This window comes from Pezoporus occidentalis, unplaced genomic scaffold, assembly GCF_034315485.1.
Source record: "Pezoporus occidentalis ecotype Australia unplaced genomic scaffold, CSIRO_AGI_Poc_V1 ctg219, whole genome shotgun sequence".
Classification (NCBI taxonomy): domain Eukaryota; kingdom Metazoa; phylum Chordata; class Aves; order Psittaciformes; family Psittacidae; genus Pezoporus; species Pezoporus occidentalis.
The window spans coordinates 83,665-104,713 of record NW_026914062.1 but is presented as its reverse complement, the minus strand read 5'-3'; the positions used below and the strand labels follow the sequence as shown (position 1 = coordinate 104,713).

Genomic DNA, 21,049 nt, shown 5'->3' with positions numbered 1-21,049 from the left:
AGCAGAATACTGTGAAAATAGGCTGTTGCAGCTGAGTTGCTTCAGATGTAGCACACAAATCCTGGGATTTGTAGCAAGTCTATAGGGGATGACACTGTGATGAAATGAATGCTGATCAGTGTTTCTTTTTAGCTGAGTTTTGTCCTGGCCCTCTTTCATTATCTTCTTTCAGAACAACTGCCACCAGCCTTGATGGTGTTTAAAACAGACAAAATCTCAGTCATTCAGAAGATGGTCTCCATCTTCCTCTTGTTGAGCTACACTCTGGGTAACAAACATTCAGCTATTACAAGAGCATGTGTAAATAATCTCTCCCTCTTTAAAAATACATTAGGTTGTAAAGCACAGTTCCCAAGTTAAGGAAGGTAAAAAACTTAGGCATTTGATGGATAAGTAAACAGTAAGTTCAAGCATAAGCTTTTTATCCTTCTGAGTCTCCACCTTCTCTCTCTAGGTATTAGATGGAAAATAAATACAGCATTCTGAGGTCAGGCTTCCCCTCCCCTTCCCTGGGCTGGAGCAGCTGCTGAGCTTGGGTTTGCTCTGTCTGCTCTGGGAGCTGCCAAGAGCCTGTCAGGAGGAGGTGCATGGTTATGGGTATGGATTGTGGTACTTCTGCAGTCACCTGGCAAAGTAGATTGTACCTGAGTGAGCAACACAAATTGGTCCATAAGGAATTTGGTGGCTTGGTGTCTCATGAGACAGCTTTCTGCTAGGGAACAGGGACTAGGAGCAGCAGGCACAAAACCAGCAGAGGAGCTGCTGTAACATTATGGGAATTGGAAGCTGCTTTAACAGGACATCAGACCCCCTGTTTACTATCACATAGGTATTTCTTGTCTTTGTTCTTTATCTGGGTCAGTGTGTGTGTCTGTGATGCAGACAGAAAGGTCTCTGTTATCCTGGAAGCAGTCTAGCCACAACACTGCTGCTCTAATCTGCTCTGCTTTTCAGCCAGTGAACTGGGCTGTGCAGTCTGCGGGTTAGGTTATGAAATGTGCTGAACTCCTTACCAAATAGGAGACTGCCTAAGCCATTAATGCTTCCATGCTGTGTACGTCTTAGTAATGTCCAAATGTGTTGCATTCAACTTAACAATGGGATACAAGGGCATCTGAGTGCCAGTTTTGTTCTATGAAGTGATGTCAGACTTCCTGGATAAATGACTTTCTCCTTATTCCTCTGATTTTCTTTCTCTTCCTCTCGGAGGCTCTGTTTTTTAATTGTGTGAGACAGTATTAATTGACTTGGGTGGTGTTGTATGTGTTCAGCTTCCTGAGTCAGCAAGATGCAATTCTGGTGGCTACCAGCGTGAGAGAGAGATCCCACCACAGTCCTGCTGCTTGTGTATCGATTGTGTTGGTCTCCACAGACTGTCACTGAAGTGTGCCTGTTCCTCATGGCAGCCTCCATCCCCAAATACCTGCATCTCACAGCTGGGAGAGACACAGCTTTTTTAAGTTCTATAGCATGAATCTCACAATTTTTGGTAACGTTTGAAGATAAAACCTGTGTCATCCTTAGTGCACTCTATTATTTGTTAGTTATCTTTCTGCCATCAGTGGAACAGTCCCTGAATATTCTGACCTTCCTGGGGGACCAGCTTTTAGGATCAAAGATCCTGTGTTTTGTGGTTTTCTTTCACTTCTTACATGCTCTTCAGAGCTCAAGCCATGTTTTTCTGTGTGTAAGCGTGGTACACTTGGTCCTCACGCGACAGGCCTTGGCTGGAACAGAGCTTCATGAAGTGGGAATAGTAGCAATAAATTCATGTGTTTTCTCTTTGTTTTTCCAGAGTCCTTGTGAGCCCTCGGCAGAATTTGACTCGCATCACACTAAAAGGAACTTTCCAGGGGGCTAAAGTAGTGCGTGGCCCTGACTGGGAGTGGGGTAACCAGGACGGTAAGCTGCTTTTGAGGTGTCCTATAAAACATACTTGTGACATAAGCTGTATGCGTCCCACCTTTTCCTGGAAAGGCTTCCATTCACAGGAGGAGCAGGGTCTCCATTTTAACTTTGGAGTTCTCTGGAATATCCTTAGTTGCACACTTTTAAGAACAGTTAAGAGAAATGATCTAGGAGTGTTTCCCCTGGAGCTTTAATGAAGAACTGTCTGCTGTGGTTGCTGGTGGATTGTTTCTGCTTTCTGTATGAATTGTAACTTCAGGCTGAAAATACAAGAAGAAAAAAAATGCCTTTTCTAGAGCTGCTTTTGGGGTATGACTAAGTTGAACTCGCTGATAACAATTTCTGTGTAGCGCTGCAGGGTTAAGGACATGTTACTGTCCATTTCTATTCCAGAGCCTTTTACAGCTTCTTTTTCCCCTTTATAATTACATTGTAAGTCCAAAGGTTTCCAGTGTTGACTCCACCATTTATTGTAGCTCTGAGTTCAGTGCAGGGCATATGGACACTTGCAGGGTATGAGAGCAAAAGAAGCTTATGCTCAGTACAGCTTATCCATCCTTTTGAGATGAGATCAACATTTACATGTCTGAGACTTGTGTTGCTTACAATGATTGTGACCTGAAAGCAGTTAATATGTGCAAGACAAGTGAGGAAGCATAAGGTCAGCCACTCAGCTGGTCTCTGATGAGCACTGCTTTGTCTTTGATGGAGCTGCTCCCATCCCCAGCCATTTGCTGTTCTGAACTTAGCTTCCTGGTAGCAGTAACACATCAACTCTGTTTCCATTTAAGGAGGTAACATGTAAGACTGGTAATAAATAACCTTACAGACTCTGTGATAGGGTCCTGGTAAAACTGTGTATTTGGTAGGGGCAATAGTAGCTAGTGGAGAAATCTGATCAAATGGTGTTGCTTTTCAGCCACTTCAACTTTTTTACTGAACATATGTTTTTCCTTACTACCACTTCCCAAAGTCCAGACACTGTGGAAGTGGAAGCTGGTGACCTTCTCAAAGAAAAGCATCTGAACAGGGTGAGGCAGGAGATTACTTTTTGCTGTTTTTCAGTCTGAATCCCTGCTGCAACAGACAAACATAAGTTCTTGTGTCACTTTGGTCATTTAAGTTATTTTGGTGCGAAGTTTCTGTCAGCATTAACTTGAGGCCAGTGACACATACCAGGTTTCTTACAGACTGAAAGAGTGGGGAGAGGACAGCCATCTGCTACAACCTGTCCACGTTATTATGGTCAAAGGAACACAGTGTTGATGCAAGATGAGTGTTTTCCCATACTTGAACCTTGATACTGTCCAGAGATTGTCCCTTCCCCTGGTCAATAACTGCACATTGGATGTATGCTCCCCATGCCCAGCCACATTTACCTTCTCACAAATACATCCTGCTGTTCTGGATGGTTCAGTAGTACGCTTCCTTGCTTGGGCTGATAAAGAGAAGAACCAGAACAAACTTGGTGTTCCTCCACCTGGCCACAGCTGGGGAGAGATTAAAGATTTTGGGTGGATTTTACACCACTGCTGTGTTTTTTTCTTGCCACAGCGTGGTGCCATGACTCTGTGTTGTCTAGCTAGGCAGTGTTTCTGTACACTGAGGGATGGCTGTTCCTACACAGAATTCACCTTTTCCATACTTGTATTCCTAAGTAAATGGCTGGCTGGCTTTCAGTGAGTTTAATGCAGAGATTCTGGCCTCGTTGGTCAAACCGAGTTGTCTCATGGTGTAATTTCCCTAATTAAAAAGGTGACTAAGATTTCTTGTGCCTTCTGCAGATCCAGGTGAATCATGCAAGCTTTGAGGAAGTTGTATAAGTTGCTGAATAATTTGAGGGTATTTTTTGTGTGGTTTCCTCCTTTCATTTGTATGAATACTCGACTGGAGGGCATTGCTTCAGGCAGCAGTGTGCTACTGTTTAATACGTAAAACTGGCCCAGGACAGGGCCCCACAGAAATCCTTCCTGGTGGCATCCTCTTTGTCAGAATACTGTCTTCCCAGCTATTGACTTCTGGCTCTGTACCTACTCCTCTGTGGTGAATATTTGGAGAACTGACAGTTTTTTCCTTTTTTTTTCAGTTAGTTAAGGTAAAAATCTCATTAAGCTGCATTTCAGTAAAAATCCTGGTGTCAGGTGAGTTTCTGTGTATTGGTCTTAGTGAAAATGCAAACTGAACACTTTGTCCCCCTCGTTTTCCATCAGGTGGAGAAGGTAAAGTTGGACGAGTGGTTGATATTCGTGGTTGGGATGTAGAGACCGGGCGCAGCGTGGCCAGCGTAACGTGGTCTGATGGTACCACCAATGTCTACAGAGTTGGACACAAGGGAAAAGTGGACCTGAAATGTACTGTGGAGGCGTCTGGTGGCTTTTACTACAAAGAGCATCTCCCAAAATTAGGTATGTAGAGATAAGTCTTTTGTTGAGAAATGGTGACAAAAGGGAGATCTCTAAGAAAGGAGCTCCCAAATACTTGTCCAGCAGGGATGTTAGGAAAAGTAATGGGAAAAGGTGATGTCTGTGTGGGCAAACTTGCTGCAATCACATTTTTCTGATGACACCAAGGAAATTACTTGTGGTTTTGGATTCTTTTTACTAAGGTGTAATTTAGTTGTAATTTTTTTTTTAATGAGGTGTAGGGACCATCTTTTGCTCCCCTGGGAAAACAGGGAGGTCTGTTCTTGAGTTTGCAGCAGAATTAGGTCGTTCTCATTCTTTTCTCTCCCTGAGCAGCTTGGCAAGAGCATGAGGGAAGGGAAGGGTTGGATGGGGAGCCTATTTCCAGTGGAATGGCCTCTTGCTATGCAGGAAACTGGGAGGATGAAGCAGGCTATATGGCTGCCTGTGGAAGAGAACTTTGAGTCCTGTGTGGGTGTGCCTGCTCAACAACTGGTGTGGGTGACTGGATTGCTAAGAAGAGCTACTGATGTCTGACATGACATGAGAGGCATCATTCAAAGGCATTCCTCTCTCTGAGAAGGGACGAAATTGTAAGAGCTAACTCATCCTTAACCCTGTCAATGTTTAGTGAGAGCTACATCTTCTTGAATTCTTTACATAGGTTGCCCCCCAGCCATTCTGCCCCAATTAAGACTATTAGTTTGTAACCCTTGTTACAATGAGACATAAAGTGTGTTATTGCATCCTTCATCTCTATGGATGGTGTTGTCCTTCTCTTTAGGAAGGCCAGCTGAACTGCAGCGGAAGGAGAGCACAGAGAGGCATCCCTTCCAGCACGGGGACAAAGTGAAGTGCCTGCTGGACATTGACATCTTGCGGGAGATGCAGGAAGGCCACGGTGGCTGGAATCCTAAAATGGCTGAGGTATGCTTCTGCTTGCTCCTGTTCTCTCAGTAGTATAGTAGTCACTATCTCAGCCTATGTGCGTAGGCACTGGCTAGGAAGTTAGCAGAACATCTTTGTGTAAATTGTTACCTTCTACATCTATATTGTATTGACTGAATCACAAACACAAATCCTTTAGTGATAGGACACTGGAGCTGGATTTATTTTTAGGCTCGGATAAATCTGTGTTGTATGAGAACTGCCCTGGGGAGCCCTGTCTCTAATTCCTAAGAATCTATGAGGGTCTGAAGAGTTGCTCAAAAGTCTTGGAAGCCAGTATAAAAAAAGCAAGGGCTGGTTTGTTTGTTTTTCAATGAGCCATGGATCTTTTCTTTGGAGTTCTGGATCCATTCCCTGCTTTGGCATTACTACTAATGAAAGTTATGTGTTTTGTCAATAGTGGGCTCTATCCTTGGCCAGGGCTAAAATTTCTCATCCCATACAATGTTCTTGGAGCTTGGCCTGTTACCTTGGCTTTAGTTTGAAGAGCCATCAGTCTGTTGTCACCTGTTATCTAAAAAGAAGAGGAAGTAAAGACAGAAATGATGCCTATTACTGTAGTGGAGCATCTCAAAGGGTTGTGAACACTGGGGATGTGCTTATATCTAGATGAAATAATAATAGCTAAATGAATAAATTTGCCATTTTAAAGGTTTGTGCTTTTTGTTTCTCCATAAGTCAACATTTTTTTGCTTTTCATAGACTTCAGATACTGCCCCAAATTACCTTCACGTATTGAAAAAGGCATTATTGCTGTTACATAGTAGATTTGCAAGACAAAATCAAATCACGTTTTGATACTCACCAGTCCAGTAATAAAACCTGTCTCTGAGCTTGTATTAGTAACTTGTATAAAAGTGGCTTTTTGGAGAGAGAGGGAAATACATAGTCACAAGTGACCCAAATGCCTGCTGCACTTGACTCAGTAAATGAATAACCTGCAGGTCTGATTCTGAGGCAGCTGTCTGAAGCCTTGATACATGAAGCAATGCTGTAAAATGATAAGGATACCTTCTATATGTATTCTATCCAAGCCCACCCTGTAGGTGAGCAATCTTTTTGAAATCAGACTTTAAAATACCAAGACAAACTCTATCATTTCAGTTTCAATCTGGAAATCTATTAACTGAGCATCAGCCTCTTCTTCTAGCCTGGCAGGCAGGGACTCGCCTGTCATCTCAGAAATAGGTACTTTTTGTCTCCTTCAGTACTCTCAGGACCTGCCAGAATCACAGCTATAGAATACAGCACTACACAACTATCCTTGTTTTCTGTAGTCTCTTCTGCCACTCTCCCTTCTTTTTCCTCTCAAAGCATGCCTTGCTGGTATTATACTGCAGAACAATGTTGTAATCTCTGCCCATCTTTGTCACTTGGAAAGAGGAGGACAATTTGTGCTGCATTTTCAAGGGTTTTCACACTTTGTATTCCTATCACTCTACTCCCCCAGTGTGCTGCTATTTTAAGGGGCCTTCTTAAGCAGCTTTCCCTCCTTTTGCAGAAAAACAATGGCTGCATCTCATTTTCAGCAGGGTTGGGAGAGCTGTTAGTCTGTGAATTGGAAATGATGCGCGATTTAGCCATCTATGCTTTCCCCACTGTTAAACAATGTGATTTATTTAGGGGGTTTCCCCTACTTTTTTTTTTCCCCATCAAAAGTTCATTGGCCAGACAGGGACTGTGCACAGAATCACGGACAGAGGGGACGTGAGAGTCCAGTTCAACAGTGAAACGCGCTGGACTTTCCATCCTGGAGCTCTCACTAAGGTAGGTGCCTGATGGGTGAGCTTGGCCACAACTGGGAATGCTTCAGAGAGAAGCTGTCAATCTAACTTGCTGTGTTTGAGACACATTGTGTCCTAGCAAGCGCTGAAGAAATAAACTGGTGTTCTAAAAGAAGTAGTTCTAGGCAGAATTCCCTGCATGCCATCAGAGCTAAGACAGATGATTGCAGACACTGGACTTGGGCTATTAGGCTGTCCAGTTATATGAACCTTTGCATTTGAAATGTTGTAAGTTCTTAAGGTAAATTCCATTTCTCGATTTCAGCTTCCTTGATAAGAGTGGTACCAGTAGACCTACAGTAGCTCATCCTTCTGCAGCTACCTGTCATCTGTGATGAATCTACTTCTGCATCATTTCCATTTGATTTTCTTCCCTGTTCCTGTGTCTTCATGTTATGCTCCTTTTTACATCTTTCTTTGTCTCGCTTCTCTCTGATTCTTCTGGGTGACCTGAGTTTTTAATCCAGCTCTTCTAATTTTGTGTCTGCATTTCTAAAGCTTGTAGTTTTGGCCTTCCCCAGAGGTTTCAGGACTTGAAAGATGGATGATTAGAAACAGAGCTAATAGGTATAGAAGCAGCTGCTGGAAGAGAGAGTTCAGAAAGACCTGAACAAGATCACAGTGCTAAAAGCTCCCAACACCAATGGAAAATGCAGTGTCAGACTGTTTTGTGCAAAATTAGTCTGCTCTGAAAAGTATGTTTTGACAGTGCTCCCTTCTTAGCTGAGTGAGCAGAGGGAGCATCTGCCAAATTACCAGTACAGGCAAACTGTTTTCTCTTTTCTGTCTTAATAATAAACAGATTTAACTTCCTTATTAAAGGGAATTAAAATCTCCTGTGCCAAGTCAGGTATAGCGAGGACAGTTTCATATGCACTTGATACTGGTTTTCTTTATAAATGATGAAGAAAGGAAAGAACAAAAAAGTTCTGTCCCAGATTATTTCCCTACTTAAATGTGCACTTGGCTTTAAACAGAAAATACCCCAGTCCTGGAGCTACATTTACTTTGTAGGGCAGTGCTTACAGATTTCTTGGTAGTTGTGCTTAAGTTTTGTAATGTCTTGGTGTTTGAGTCAATGGGCTTCTTGTTTGGTTGGGTTTCTGAGGGTGGGGGTGATGTGGAGTAGTGGCTGATGGCTATTTTTTTTCCTGGCTTCATCCCCCAAAAGCTTATGACTTTCTTTTTCTTGTAGCTCAACACCTTTTGGGTTGGTGATGTTGTCCGAGTGATAGATGATATGGAAACAGTGAAGCGATTCCAACCTGGTCATGGGGAGTGGACAGATGAAATGGCACCTGTGAGTGCGCGCCAGTTCCAGGACAGTCCAGTAACTTCCTGAGTTTTCCCAAGGAATTAGTGACTGGGCTTGCATTGCCCTCCAGCGTTCCTGCTGGTCAGTGAGCACACAGACCTTTCCAGACTGCTGAGGCCTTGCAAAATGAACATTGCCTAGCGCTATTGCTGCAATAATGCAATCCTATTGCAGCATCCAAAGCAAAGAGGGGAAATGGGGAATCTGACAAAGGATTTGGCTACCAGTAAGTCAGACAAGAAGCTTCACTAACCAAGGTGAAACCCAAAGTCCTCTTACACCATACCTAATTTTCTGGAACAAGGCAGGAAAGTATTCAAATGGAAAAACGGCCTGATCAGACCAATATGGCTAAAAAGCAGAATGCAGGTGTTCTCTGGTGCAGTTAAATGCACAGAGGAACCTTTTCCTAGTTCCAGTTCTATCAGTTCTCTCAGGGTTTCTCAGACCATGTCATGTTGTTTCACCACCTTCTCCAGACGGTTGTGATGAGTCTGGAAAACCCTTCCTGTGTAAAACCAGTAATAGAGAAACTCCTGAGAACCCTCTGGTGTCCTTGAATTGGGAGCTGTCTGTGAGTGTGTCACTGTTCAGTGCTTCTTTTCACACAGCAGGAGTGCCGCCTGCGAAGCCACTCTTAGAAGCATTGCATTGGCTCTTGAGATGCAAAGCCTGCAGCATCTTACCTTGTAAAAATCATTTCTCTTTCCATTGCAGACCCTTGGGCATATTGGCAAAGTGATCAAAGTCTATGGGGATGGAGATCTGCGAGTGTCAGTTGGAGGGCAATCCTGGACGTTTAACCCGGCTTGCCTGACTGCCTACCAGAGAGATGAGGAGGCAAACCTCATGACTACGGACAATGCAAAGGAGTCAAAAAGTGAGATAGTGAGAACAGAGATGTCTGATCTCTCTGGGATTGTGAGATGGTTGCTCTACTGTAACAACAGCCGCACTCTTTGGAACAGTGTTAAACTCCAGCTGCTTGTCCTTCCTCAGACAGAGCTTCAAAACCAAGCAGTGCCTTACTGGGGAAGTAAAGCTGGCCTCAGCAGCAAAATACAAAACTTGGGGCTCATAAATGCTAACTCTAGCATGGCCCTAGGTTCAGTGTTAGCTTCTGCCTTGCTCTGTCCCAATTTCTTCTTCCATCCTGCTGCATTTCCTGTAGGAATATACCAGTTCTTGAATGCCTGTGGATTTTTCCCAGGTCCTTGTATGGAAGTGTTGTCAAACCAACAATTATTTTGCCCAGTCGACTTCAAAATTGAATCTGGGACGCATGATGTGTCGAGAGATTTTGTACATGTGCTCATAAGATATGATCTTAAACTGTTTGCTTAAGTTAGACTTCAGGGAGAACTTCCATATGAGCTCAAGCTTTTAAACTTTGCTCTATCTGGAGGACTGTAACACCTCTGTCCTCTCAAGCAGTTGAACTCTATTAAGGGTCTTTTCAGATGGGCCCTTTATGGCATGCTTTCCAAACCCATGCATTCCTCTTCAGATTAGTTGTCTTTTAGTAGTGGTTGTTCTGTGTCGATCTGCTGTAGCATGATCTCGAAACATCAGATTTGTGAAGCAGAAGTTCTGTGTAAGCTACAGATTTGCAGAGCTCTATGTGTGAGCTAAGTATTACAGGTAAAGCAGGCCAATACTGTGGTTATTCAGCTGTAGTATGCCAACTGTACATATGCTCTTTGGTCCTCTTAACCTGTGGCTGTTTCTCATTCCTACCAGGTACTTTGATTACTGTACTGGAGAAGCTGTTGTCCCAGAAGGCAGAATCAGAGCATGCAGGCTGCCTGGTCATTTGTGCAGCACTCAACAATGCAGCTAAAGTTCGGGAGCTCCTGCAGAAATACCCAGACAAGGTGAGTTTTGAAGCCACCCCGAATGGGTACTTTTTGTTACTCCTCTTTCAAATGCTGTCATAAAAACTTGTAGTCAAGCTGGGGAAGGATGGGAGAAAAAGAATAGACTTTTTTTCAGGCCTGTTGGCTCCTTACAGCTGGAAAATTATTTTGCTGCGATTTAAGATTAAATATGTGTTAAATGTGCCTATTTTGTGGCAGCAGTTTGTGGCATTAAATCTTGACTAGCGTGAAGTCCTTACTACACGTTTCCAAAGCTGGCTTTTCCCAGGTTTCTTGTATGGATGCTGCACCTCTAGAATTGGGAGGAGAGGTATTGATCTATATTAAACCAGTAGCAAGATGTCCAAATATCCAGCCTGTTTGAAGAGAAAGCCACGGGTTGTGTTTGGCTGAATGTGTCTGTCCTTAGATGACCCTTGCAGAATGGTATGTTGGAATCAGGAAAAAGAAAAGCTGCCCAGATCCTGATGCTGTGCATGTCTGTGCAGTATCTTATCTCATGTCTGACTGGAGCAGGGAACTGGGCTTGACTTGTGCTGAACAATTTATGTGCTTGCAGAGTGCCAGACTGTTAGGATCGCATCTACTGAGATCACTGCTCTTTCAAGCTGCCTCTTTGAAGGTTCAGGCTCCTTCAGTGCAGGTTTATGAACAGGTTAAAAAAGGAGAAGCAGAGAACAAAGTATTTCAGCATTGGTTCCAAAACATAAGTTTTGTTGAGGTTATGTCTGCATGGCTGGCAAGAGCAGCTGGATGTGTGAACCAGGAAAACTAGAATCAACTCTGAAGGGACCCTTGTGAAGCTGATTTAGTCCTTCATTGTCTGGTGTGTATTATAGTCCTTCATTTACAAAGTTAATGGGGTCTCTGGAGACGGGAGGAATAGACAAATACCTGCACTTGTCAGATGTATCCCAGATAAGAGTGCAAGGAGTCAGAAACCAATTATGTTGCTAGTTATTTTTATTAGATTTCTATTCTATTTCTGTTCTAGTACTTCTGTTGATAAATTATGTCTATTAGAGTGTTATGTACAGCATCAGAAGCCTGGATTCAAGGCTCACTTAGCTGGAACTGCTTGCCAAGGTCTTTCCAGCTTATCAGCATTGTCTGCATAAATGGCAGAATGACACAGTGTCCTCTAATGCCTCCTTGCCTAAATGACTCCCCCCATCATTTGGGGTGAAGCAAGGAAAGTGTTGCTTTCTCTGTTCTTCTGGCTGCTGCACAGAACCAGCTGCAGGGGAAAAAAATTGTTTTCATTGCCAGTTTGCTGAGGGTTTGCTACCTCCTTCATCTCTTCTCCTTAACCTCCCACTGATTTGAGTAGCTTCTTTCCCCCCCTCTTGCCTTTTATGCAGCCTTTCTTTGTTCTTCAGTCCTTTTAATTCTCAAAAACTCATTGTAGCACTTCAGTGCTGTGATGTATCCTCCAGCCATTGTGCTCTGTAAAGTACCTGGAGTAGCATAAACAATGGGGACTTGGCATCTTCAAAGCCATATGCAAAGCTAATTTGATCTCCTCACACATTTTCCTATTGTGAAAGGAACTGTTGGCAGAGATGTCAAGAGTATTCTGCTTGCAGGCATACAGGGATTGGCATCAGAGCTGCAATTAGAGCCCTGGCTTCCAGCTCTGTTTGCTTGCTTCTCCCTTCTTGGCTACGTGTGTTGTCCTCCTTTAGAAGTATTCTGGGACAAGGTCAGCCTTGTCATTGATGGACCTAAAGTGGAGCCAACAGGGCACAGATACTATTAAGCACTTCTGAGCCTTCAGTTGTTCCACAGGTAGTGACTTCCATCCTGTTAGGACTGCTCTAGAACAGAGCTAAGGCCTGAACACAAGGCCAGGTCTTTCCTAACCCAAGCTGTTTGCTGTATCTCTGCCCTTCCTGTAGGTGGATGCAAAGAACCAAGGTAGAACTGCCCTGCAGATTGCCTCTTATCAGGGGCATCTGGATGTTGTGAAGATTTTGCTGCAAGCACATGCCAGTGTCAACCTAAGGGATGAAGAGGGGGATACGGCATTGCACTATGCAGCTTTTGGGTAGGGTATTTTTCCTCTTGCTGTCTAATACAAGACCTGAAGGGCTGCAAAAGGGCATTTCTAGATATAAATGGGCAGTCTGTTTTGAAGGATGTGTGGCTGATGGAGGCTTTTCTCTGATTTTCCTTATGTTAAAAATTGGCCTTGGAGCTTCAGGGCCACAGGTATGTTTCTTAGTGCACTAATTTAACCTCCACAGCTGGGTTGGTTTCCATGTTAGGAATTTGGGGTGGGGGGGTGGAATTAGAATAAATGATAAGGTTTTGATGATCAGATTTCTCCAGGGGTTTGGGAGGGTGGTTTGGTTGGTTGGGACTGCAGTTACAGAAAGTCTGTATGTCTTCCAGAGCAAGATGAATTGTGTCACAGAGAAGAATTCATCATTAAGAGCAGGAGGTTCTTGTTGATTTAGAGTGAAGAGAGAGCAGGTTCTTGAGTACAGATTAGGAAGGTTTTGGTATGTGGTTTGGGGTTTTTTTATTGCTAAGAGGAAGTGAGATGAGGTCAAGAGGATACAAAATGCAAGAAGTTCTCTTGACTTGCAAGAAGGAAGAACTTAATGTCTGCATAGGCTTGAATCGAATCTGCTTTATTCCTTGCTTTTAAATCAGAAACCAAGCTGAGGTTGCCCGTGTGCTTATTGGTAAAGGAGCCAGTCCAGACCTGCTGAACAACTCAAAGTGCACAGCGTTGTATGTTGCTGTCAGTCAGGGATTCATAGAGGTGGTACGGACCCTCTGTGAGCTCAACTGTGATGTCAACCTCCCAGTAAGTTTGGGGTTTTGTGGGATTTGGGATGTGTGTGTGTTTGGGGTGGTTTGGGGTTTTTTTTGAGGCTGCAGGGTGGTTTTTTTATGTCTTACACTGTTTGCTGCTTTATGTAATTTGAAAGTCATTCCCTTAAAATGCACTACTGTGCATTGCACAGAGGAAATATTCCTCCAACTTCAGTACTCTGAAAATTCAGGTTTGGGTCTGCTCCTTCATCCTCATCAGCCTGCTCAGTTCAATTCAGTAGCACTGTTGTACTGGACTCAGGCTTCTAGTGAGAGCTGACCTATGTGTGTTGCTGAAACACTCTTATTCCCAGCAGTGAGGAGTGGTGAGATTTTTAAGCCTGGCATTTAGGAAGTTAAAGGGCAGTGATGGGGAATTGGAGCCAGCCCATTTTCTAGGGTGTTCTCGTAGGATGGTGGGATTGGACTGTGCTGGGTCAGTCCCTAAGCTAGTTAGGAATGTTAACAACTCAGCAGCTGGTTTCAAGCCCTGGGGGAAATGGTTTCAAAAGACTCTGCAACTGCCATGGATGCCAGTGGCATCTGGATGTTTGATCTAGAGTTGATGTGACCTGGTGACACTATAGATTTTCTTGTCTTGAACTGTCTCTCAGGGCGAGCTGTTTGATTTGATATTCTGAGGTAGGTAACATATATTCTGCATTGATATTCTACATTGATATCCTTGTATAGGATTCCCAGGGAGACACCCCCCTGCATTATGCTATCACTGCAGATTACAGAGTTGTTATTGAGATTCTCACTGAAGTACCCAACATAGACTTCACTGTCCAGAACTGTCAAGGCTTCAACCTGCTCCACTATTCTGCTCTGAAGGGCAACAAGCTGTAAGTGACTTCATTTTTACTGCTTTTACAGATGTTAACTCCTGCTTCCTGTCTCAACAGCAAGAGGGGAGCAGATACAGTTCTAGAGAGCTAGAAAGGCTATGGCTGGTTATACTTTCCTTGGTTTAGGTATGGTTAGGTATAGCCGTTGCCCTCCTTCATGCATTTACAGGAAGCTGCTGCCTGTTTTCCCCATCCCACCTTTCTCATACCTCCTTAGCTTGGCTAAGAAATCTCTCTGCTTCTGTCTTCTTAGATGTCTGTGTTCACACATGAGAGGACAGCGTAAGGTCTGTAGTAAACAGTACTTGAAAAGACTGTGTCTGAGAGCATTGGGAATTCTTCCAAGGACAAATGTGCTTGTTATTTTCATAGTAGTTTGAGTTTACCCTACGTTATTAAATTATAACTGAGGGCTTTTGTTTTATTCTTGCAATTCAATCTGAGAGATAGAGTGCTCTGTTGTGTGCCAGCTCATCGTGCTGCCTGTTAAAACATGACCATTCATAACTACTGAGAAGAGGCAGGCCTGATAAAATAACTCCTCTGTCTCTGTTAAACTCCAACACTCTAGAGCCATAAAGAAGATCCTAGCAAGAGCTCGGCAGCTGGTTGACTCCAAGAAGGAAGATGGTTTCACTGCCCTGCACCTTGCTGCTCTCAATAATCACAAAGAAGTGGCAGAAATTCTCATTAAAGAGGTAAAAACCTCAATCACCACCACAGGGGGACCCAAACCACTATAACAGGGCTGCTCTTCAGCCAAAATCGGCAGTAACAGCTCACTGATGTAATTCTTCTCTTCAAGGGTCGCTGTGATGTCAACCTCAAGAACAACCGTAACCAGACCCCGCTGCACTTGGCTGTCATCCAGGGGCACGTAGGGATGGTGCAGCTCCTGGTCAGTGAAGGCAGTGATGTCAATGCAGAAGATGAGGACGGAGACACAGCCATGCACATCGCCTTGGAACGGCAGCAGCTTATGTCCATCATGATGGAGAAGCAGGAAGGGGAGATGGGGCTAACCCTCCTTTCCAAGGTGAGCTTGGGAGTAGGAGAAATTCCAACGCCAAGGGCAGGAAAACACTTGATGTTAGAATGACAGCAGATAGCGGGATCTAAGGGGGCAAAGGAAGGCAGGAAAATAGTGTAAAGCCAATCCAGATGGGGAGCATGGAAACAAACCTTTTTGCTTGTTGGAAAGCAAGAACAGATGCTTCTGAGGCCTCTGAGGGTATGCTTGAATTTATAGCATGAAACTTCACATAGTCAGACAGCAATTCATACTGTCTCCCCTGATATTTTTTATTAGCATTGTGTGCTTCTTTCTTGACATGGGAAAGGTCATGAATCCAGTTGCAGAGCCAAGAGTCTTGGGTTTAATTCATGCCCCAGAACCACAGCAATTCATTTCTGTCTGATGGTACGGAAAATATGAGGAGAGTTAACCACGAGCACCCCAGTTATCTACAGATGTAGAGCAGAATGTGAGAGGTGAGACACATCAGGCTGAACATTGCTATAAAGCCTGAAGGGGATTTCACTATGTTGCTCTGTATTCATGGATACATATGGCCTTTCAGGAAATGCCTTAGATCTAGAAATCAGTGCCTGATATGCCAAGGACTGGAAGGTTACTTTGACTTTTTGGCAAAGAAATTAGATGTTCAAAGTGGACTCTGCCATCCATGTAAATACCAACATGTGCACACACCAGTGCAAACCAGGAATGCGAACACTGGTTATACTTTATGGATGGAGTGAGAATGATTCCATGTAGGGACGATTTAGCACACTGGAAAACCTGGCATAGATTTTATTGCATTTTGAACTGATCAGAATAAATTCTGATCCATTCTGAAGGGCGGCATGCTCTGTGCCAAACTACCTGGTCCTATTTTTACATGTTGGTGCTTGAAAAGCTCATCCATTCTGCTCTTTCCAGTCTGATTTTGCTTACCCTGATCTACATGCCTTGGGCTTTTAAGTCAATGGAAGATGTTTGTTAACATCAGAGTAGTTTGGATAATATACACAAACTTAGCTTTTTAACTAGCTGTCCCTTAGGGCTTCATACACCAGCTGTTCCTCTATTGGGAAGTCCTGTGGTATCTTCAGTGTCCTTCCTTTTCACTGCCTGAAGAAGTGAATACCTATGACTGTGATTAGTAATGATTGGCACAAGTTAGGACCAGTCTTAGGCACTTTTGGTCCTGAATGCAAGATTTTAATCTGCTATTTACATGCTGAAGGATCTTTTTGTGTGTTAAAGAAGAATGCTAACATGCCTTTTCAAATTGTAAGTACCAGGATTAAGACGTTGTTTAGAATCTGATACAGATCAAAGCCCATAACAGAAACTTCTATTAACAGAAAATGTTTCTCCACATCTTTTAGCTGCAGGCTTCTGGCTTCCTTGGAAATGTGGAACTGAACGTTGGAACTGCAATTGCGTGTTACTTAGCACAAGAAGGAGCAGATATAAATTATGCAAACCACAGGGGAAAGGCTCCATTAGACCTCATCACAGATGGAAGGATTGTCCAGATTGTCAAAGACTTCTCACAGAAATTCAGGTAAACCGTGTCCTCTGGAAACTGGCTACAGATAGTTCCTTGCAAATACAGAGTACTCCCACAGCACGGGGGTGTCACTCATGCAGCTGTTGTTCCAGGAGGGATGAAGCACCTTGGAATCACTTTGGATGTCAGTCTGGGCACCTCCTGTGTCATCTGGAGCTGGTTACTGACCAGGGGTTATTTAAGGCTGCATAATGCCATTTGAAAGAGTTGGGAAAAGCAGATTAATACTGCTCGGTGCAGACTTGGCCTCTAAACTTACAGAGAGCCCTGAGAAGACGGGCCACTGAAGCCAAGAGCAGCTTCTTGCAGAGTAATTCTGGGTTCTGTTTTACTTTCACTGGATTCTGCAGTAAAGTCTAAACAGAGAGGAGGTGTGACAAAAGAGTGGCACCAAAATCCACAGAGTTCGTTTCAGAGCTGGATAAATGCTTGTTTTTCAACTGATAAAGAGATTGCTGAGAAAATGCCCAAGGGAGAGCAACAAGTCAGAGCTGGCTTTATCTCTGGTTGTGAGAAACATTTGTTTGGATTTTGACTTTGCAAACATGAAAGCAGAGTTCTGTTTGATCTGAGGGCACAGACCCACAGTTACATTACTGCTGGAGGGACCTACTGCCACTTTGGTAGGAAGCTGGACAGTAGATTTCCCTCCCCCCAAAACTTACTGACTTTGTATCAAACGACCCAAAACCACCCCTCCAAAAACGCAGTTTCAACTTGTGTAAGTATCAGTCATCCCTGCTCCTTCCTTTCTTTTTAGATAGATCCAGTCAGAATCCCAGCTGCTAGAGGCTGAGTTGGTCCCACCAGAGCAGTGAAGGTTCACAAGTCTTTGCTACCCGAGCATCTTCTGCTCTCCATGCAGTGCTTTCCAGGGATCAGTACAGTGTTATGTGATTGCTGAAGGAGGACCTGGAATACGTGGCTCAAGTCTTATTCTGTGTTCATGATTGCAGGGAACAGCAGGTTTCTTCAGAGAGCTCAGCCATCACCTGCAGCCTTCGCCGTGTGCACACCACCCCTAACACAATGACCAACCTTAGTGTCTCGAGTGTGGCGGTCCCCACAGAGTGCCTGGTCTGCTCAGAGCTGGCCTTGCTCATCCACTTCTTCCCATGCCAGCACAGTATTGTGTGTGAAGGTAAGTCACGAGCCTATTGTGCTGTTTGTGTCCTGAAACAACCTCAGCGTGATTTCGGTGCCACCATCTTATCTAAGATGTCCAAAGCTATCTATGAAAAGCAGGGTGTTCTGACTACCTCAGGCAGCTTTACTTGTGCTTACAGATGCCCTGGATAATTCAGATGGCAAGCCAGATGTTTCAGCTCTAGCTGGCAGTGCTTTATCCATCAAAAGCCTCCTGAGAAGGATTTCAGTCAGTCTTCTTTGGCTTTTGTTACTGGTTTGCATTTCAGTTGTTTTAATGGTAGCCTGCTCAAACATGTCAGCAAGTTTGTTATCTTGCAAGGCCCTCACAGAGAATTTGGTAAGGATTCTGTGCCAGAGCTGCATCTTCTTTCTTCAGAGCAAAGGGCTGTTTTGATTCACAGTGCAACACTTGCAGTAGCACAGAGCATTGAGGACATAAAGGTGTTGTATTTGCTACTAGTGTAGGAAAGACTAAACCAAGAGACTAGGACATAGCTCAAAAAGAAGGTAGTGTCCTCACTTCTATGCAGAAACAATCTCTTCATCATCCAGGGAGGTCTTAGGTTGTTCAAAGGTGATATTCTTGAGTTTGTTGTCTTCCTCTTGAGTCTGGCATCAGTGGGCTTAATTGCAATCTCTTCTTGTATCATTCATGGTAGAATGCTCCAGGAGAATGAAGAAGTGCATCAAATGTCAAGTGACAATAACCAAAAAACTGAAACAAGGTATGTTTGCTGTTCCTACTGTCAAGTGCTATGGGAAGGGTGCTGTACAGTGTTAGTTTGAGCAACATCAGTGTTTCCAGTGACATAAGCATAAGGAAAGAGTTTGGTTGGTTTTAGTTTGGGGTTTTTTTTTTGTGTCTGTTGCATTGACCACCTTTAGAGAGGAAGAGGTAGATTCAGATGTCATGGACCAAGCTCAAGCTGCATAGACAGGGTATTTGAGGAAGCTTGTCCTGTACCTGGCTTATTTTGTGTACTGAAAGCAAATATGAGGTTCTCCATGTGTCAGTGTAACCATTTTCACAGCTGGTGATTAAACAGTGAAAATTTATGAGAAAGGAAAAACTACATCTTGTGAAAGCCTTGCTTTTCTCCCTTGGCTGAAATTGCAGTGCCTGTGCAGGGCTGGCATTAACCAGCTAGCCAGGAATCACTAGTCTAGATTGTTTTCATAAAGCTCTTTAGCCTGGTTTTAAACAGCTTGTTTTCTATCCACATTAGTCAGTGTCCAGAATGAGCAATGTCAGGAGGTAGAAGCAGGCTTGCACTTGCCTTAGAATTAATGTGTGTTGCCCACTGAAGCTCTTTTCTATAGGAGCTATGAGAGCTGATCTCTTTCTAGCTGAGGTTGCTCTTGGATTAAGTGCATGTGGAAATGAATTACATGTCCTGCTGCTCATGGCTTAGTATTGTGGACTCCTTTGTTGGAGTCAGGCTGCAGTCTTGTGACCTGATACCTGTACAGAAGCATAGGGGAAGCAAGGATCTGTCTGATGGCGTTGGACATACACACCTGACAAAACCAGAAATCCTCTTTGGAACTCCATAATGCAAAAAATTAGGAAGTTTACCTGACAGTAGGCAGAAGCATTTGTCTTGGCTACAGACTGGCAACAAGGTAATGGTGGGAATTCCAAATGAGAATACACAGAAGTCAGTGCAAGTGATGTAAAATAGTTTCTTCTTGTTTTACCATGTATGTCCTGAAAGACTCAACCAGAAATTTGAATCCTAACTGTGAAGAGGAGGTTGAGAACACATAGTACTCACAGCACTGTCAGGATTCCTGGGCTAGTATGGCACAGCATTTCAACCAGCTTTGAGTGTTTTGACTTGCAGGTAGCACAGCATATTCTGGAAGGCAGGACACTTCAGAGAACTTCTTCAAGGAACACAAAGTAAAGCACACACACACAAACCAGCTGAGCATCTAAATGGACAAAAGCAACACTCGACAGTCTGTAGAAAGCATCATCTCAGGCTTATTACTTGAGGAATCTCTGAATAAGGCTCAGTGAAGAGAGTTTAGTCTGAAGTAGTTGCTGCTTTTGAAGGGCAGTCTCACTAAAGAGACGCTGCATGAGGCAGAGCAGACAGGGACTAACTCTCTTCCTGCTCTCCACCCCTGCAGACAGCACTGAGGTGGAGTGCAGCCCCAGCTCTGAATCCACAGATCAGAGGAAGCTCATGGAGGAGCTGCAGAACCGCTACCGGCAGATGGAAGAGCGCATCACCTGCCCCATTTGCATCGATGACCAAATCAAACTGGTCTTCCAGTGTGGACATGGCTCTTGCCCAGACTGCAGCACAGCCCTTACTGTCTGCCCCATCTGCAGGCAGGCTATCCGGGAAAGAATTCAGATCTTTGTCTAAGGATACGCTTGCTTCCCTTCCCATCCCCACCTCCCTCCTTTCCTTCCTTTTTGTTTGCGTTTTAGAAGAGAAATGCTAGTCAGGCTGATGTGTTTGGCTACCTGGAAAGCCATCCTGAAAGAGAGGGAAGCCAAGAAGTGATGGTACTTGGGTGGAGGTAGAAGGAATCCCCTTTACATGTAATGTCAAAAAGTCAAGGAGCGGTGCTTGAGGGCAGGCAGCCCCCTCACCCTGTGCTGCTGATCCATCACAGAGACCTGAAGTAAAGGACACTGGCCTGCTTACTGAAGATGTAAGAGACTTCCAGACTGGATGCAACTAGACTTCCATATGCAGATCTTTTCAGTGGCATCCAGCTCCAGTGACTGCATCGTGTTGAGTGCCCTGCAGTGTCAGCCTTGCACTGCTCCAAAGGGAGATGCTGTAGAAGGATGTACCTTATACCTTGGCAGGCAATGGCAAAGCATACCCTTGCACTTCACGTGAGGAGATACCAGAGATAGTCATGGCATCAGTTCTGCCAGATGCCTGTCAGTGGTAGGGGGGTAATGTCCTAGGACAGCATGCTCTCTGCACTACTGCGTATGGGCTCTGCAAGATCTTGGATGTAATGAGGTCCTAAAGACAGAGTGTGTGCCTTAGAGATAAAGTAGTGAACACTGATTGGAGAAAATATGTTGTTACAACAAATATTTCTAACCTCTAAGTGACACTCTTCTTCCATTTTTAGTTTTTCTTTTGGCACAACCATGTGTTCAGAGACTCCTGAGCTTTCTATCCATAATGCCAAAGGCAGGTGTTAAATACTCCAATCAAAGTGTAAAGAAAATAAATAGTAATAATTAAGACCTGAGAAAAAGGGATTTCATTTTTGTTTCTTGGTTTTGCAGCAAAACTTAATAAAATAAGATCTATATTTTCCTGAGCATTAAAATGAATGTACAAACAGCAGCTGAGATATGGATCCAGCTCTATTGTGTTTTCCAACTGTGTGGCTGAAAGAATATTATCCACTGAATCCATCCTGTAATGTGT

The 21,049-nt window shown here is 43.9% G+C and overlaps 1 protein-coding gene across 3 annotated transcripts in view; it reads left to right on the top strand.

Annotated features, from left to right (window-relative positions):
• The window catches only part of MIB2 (MIB E3 ubiquitin protein ligase 2), a 36,701-nt gene extending 15,731 nt beyond the window's left edge, over positions 1 to 20,970 (top strand). For 2 of the 3 annotated variants that reach the window (XM_062620022.1, XM_062620021.1), the window contains exons 5-20: positions 1,796 to 1,902; positions 4,119 to 4,313; positions 5,095 to 5,237; positions 6,918 to 7,025; positions 8,238 to 8,342; positions 9,075 to 9,237; positions 10,098 to 10,231; positions 12,133 to 12,281; positions 12,893 to 13,049; positions 13,751 to 13,905; positions 14,480 to 14,606; positions 14,714 to 14,944; positions 16,303 to 16,481; positions 17,444 to 17,628; positions 18,296 to 18,361; positions 19,773 to 20,970. In XM_062620022.1, coding sequence (XP_062476006.1) covers positions 1,796 to 1,902; positions 4,119 to 4,313; positions 5,095 to 5,237; positions 6,918 to 7,025; positions 8,238 to 8,342; positions 9,075 to 9,237; positions 10,098 to 10,231; positions 12,133 to 12,281; positions 12,893 to 13,049; positions 13,751 to 13,905; positions 14,480 to 14,606; positions 14,714 to 14,944; positions 16,303 to 16,481; positions 17,444 to 17,628; positions 18,296 to 18,361; positions 19,773 to 20,014 — 2,446 coding nt within the window. In that variant the 3' untranslated portion in view covers positions 20,015 to 20,970. The remainder of the gene's footprint in view (positions 1 to 1,795; positions 1,903 to 4,118; positions 4,314 to 5,094; positions 5,238 to 6,917; positions 7,026 to 8,237; positions 8,343 to 9,074; positions 9,238 to 10,097; positions 10,232 to 12,132; positions 12,282 to 12,892; positions 13,050 to 13,750; positions 13,906 to 14,479; positions 14,607 to 14,713; positions 14,945 to 16,302; positions 16,482 to 17,443; positions 17,629 to 18,295; positions 18,362 to 19,772) is intronic. The other variant, XM_062620023.1, reaches the window with a different exon arrangement.
• Positions 20,971 to 21,049: the final 79 nt, after the last annotated feature.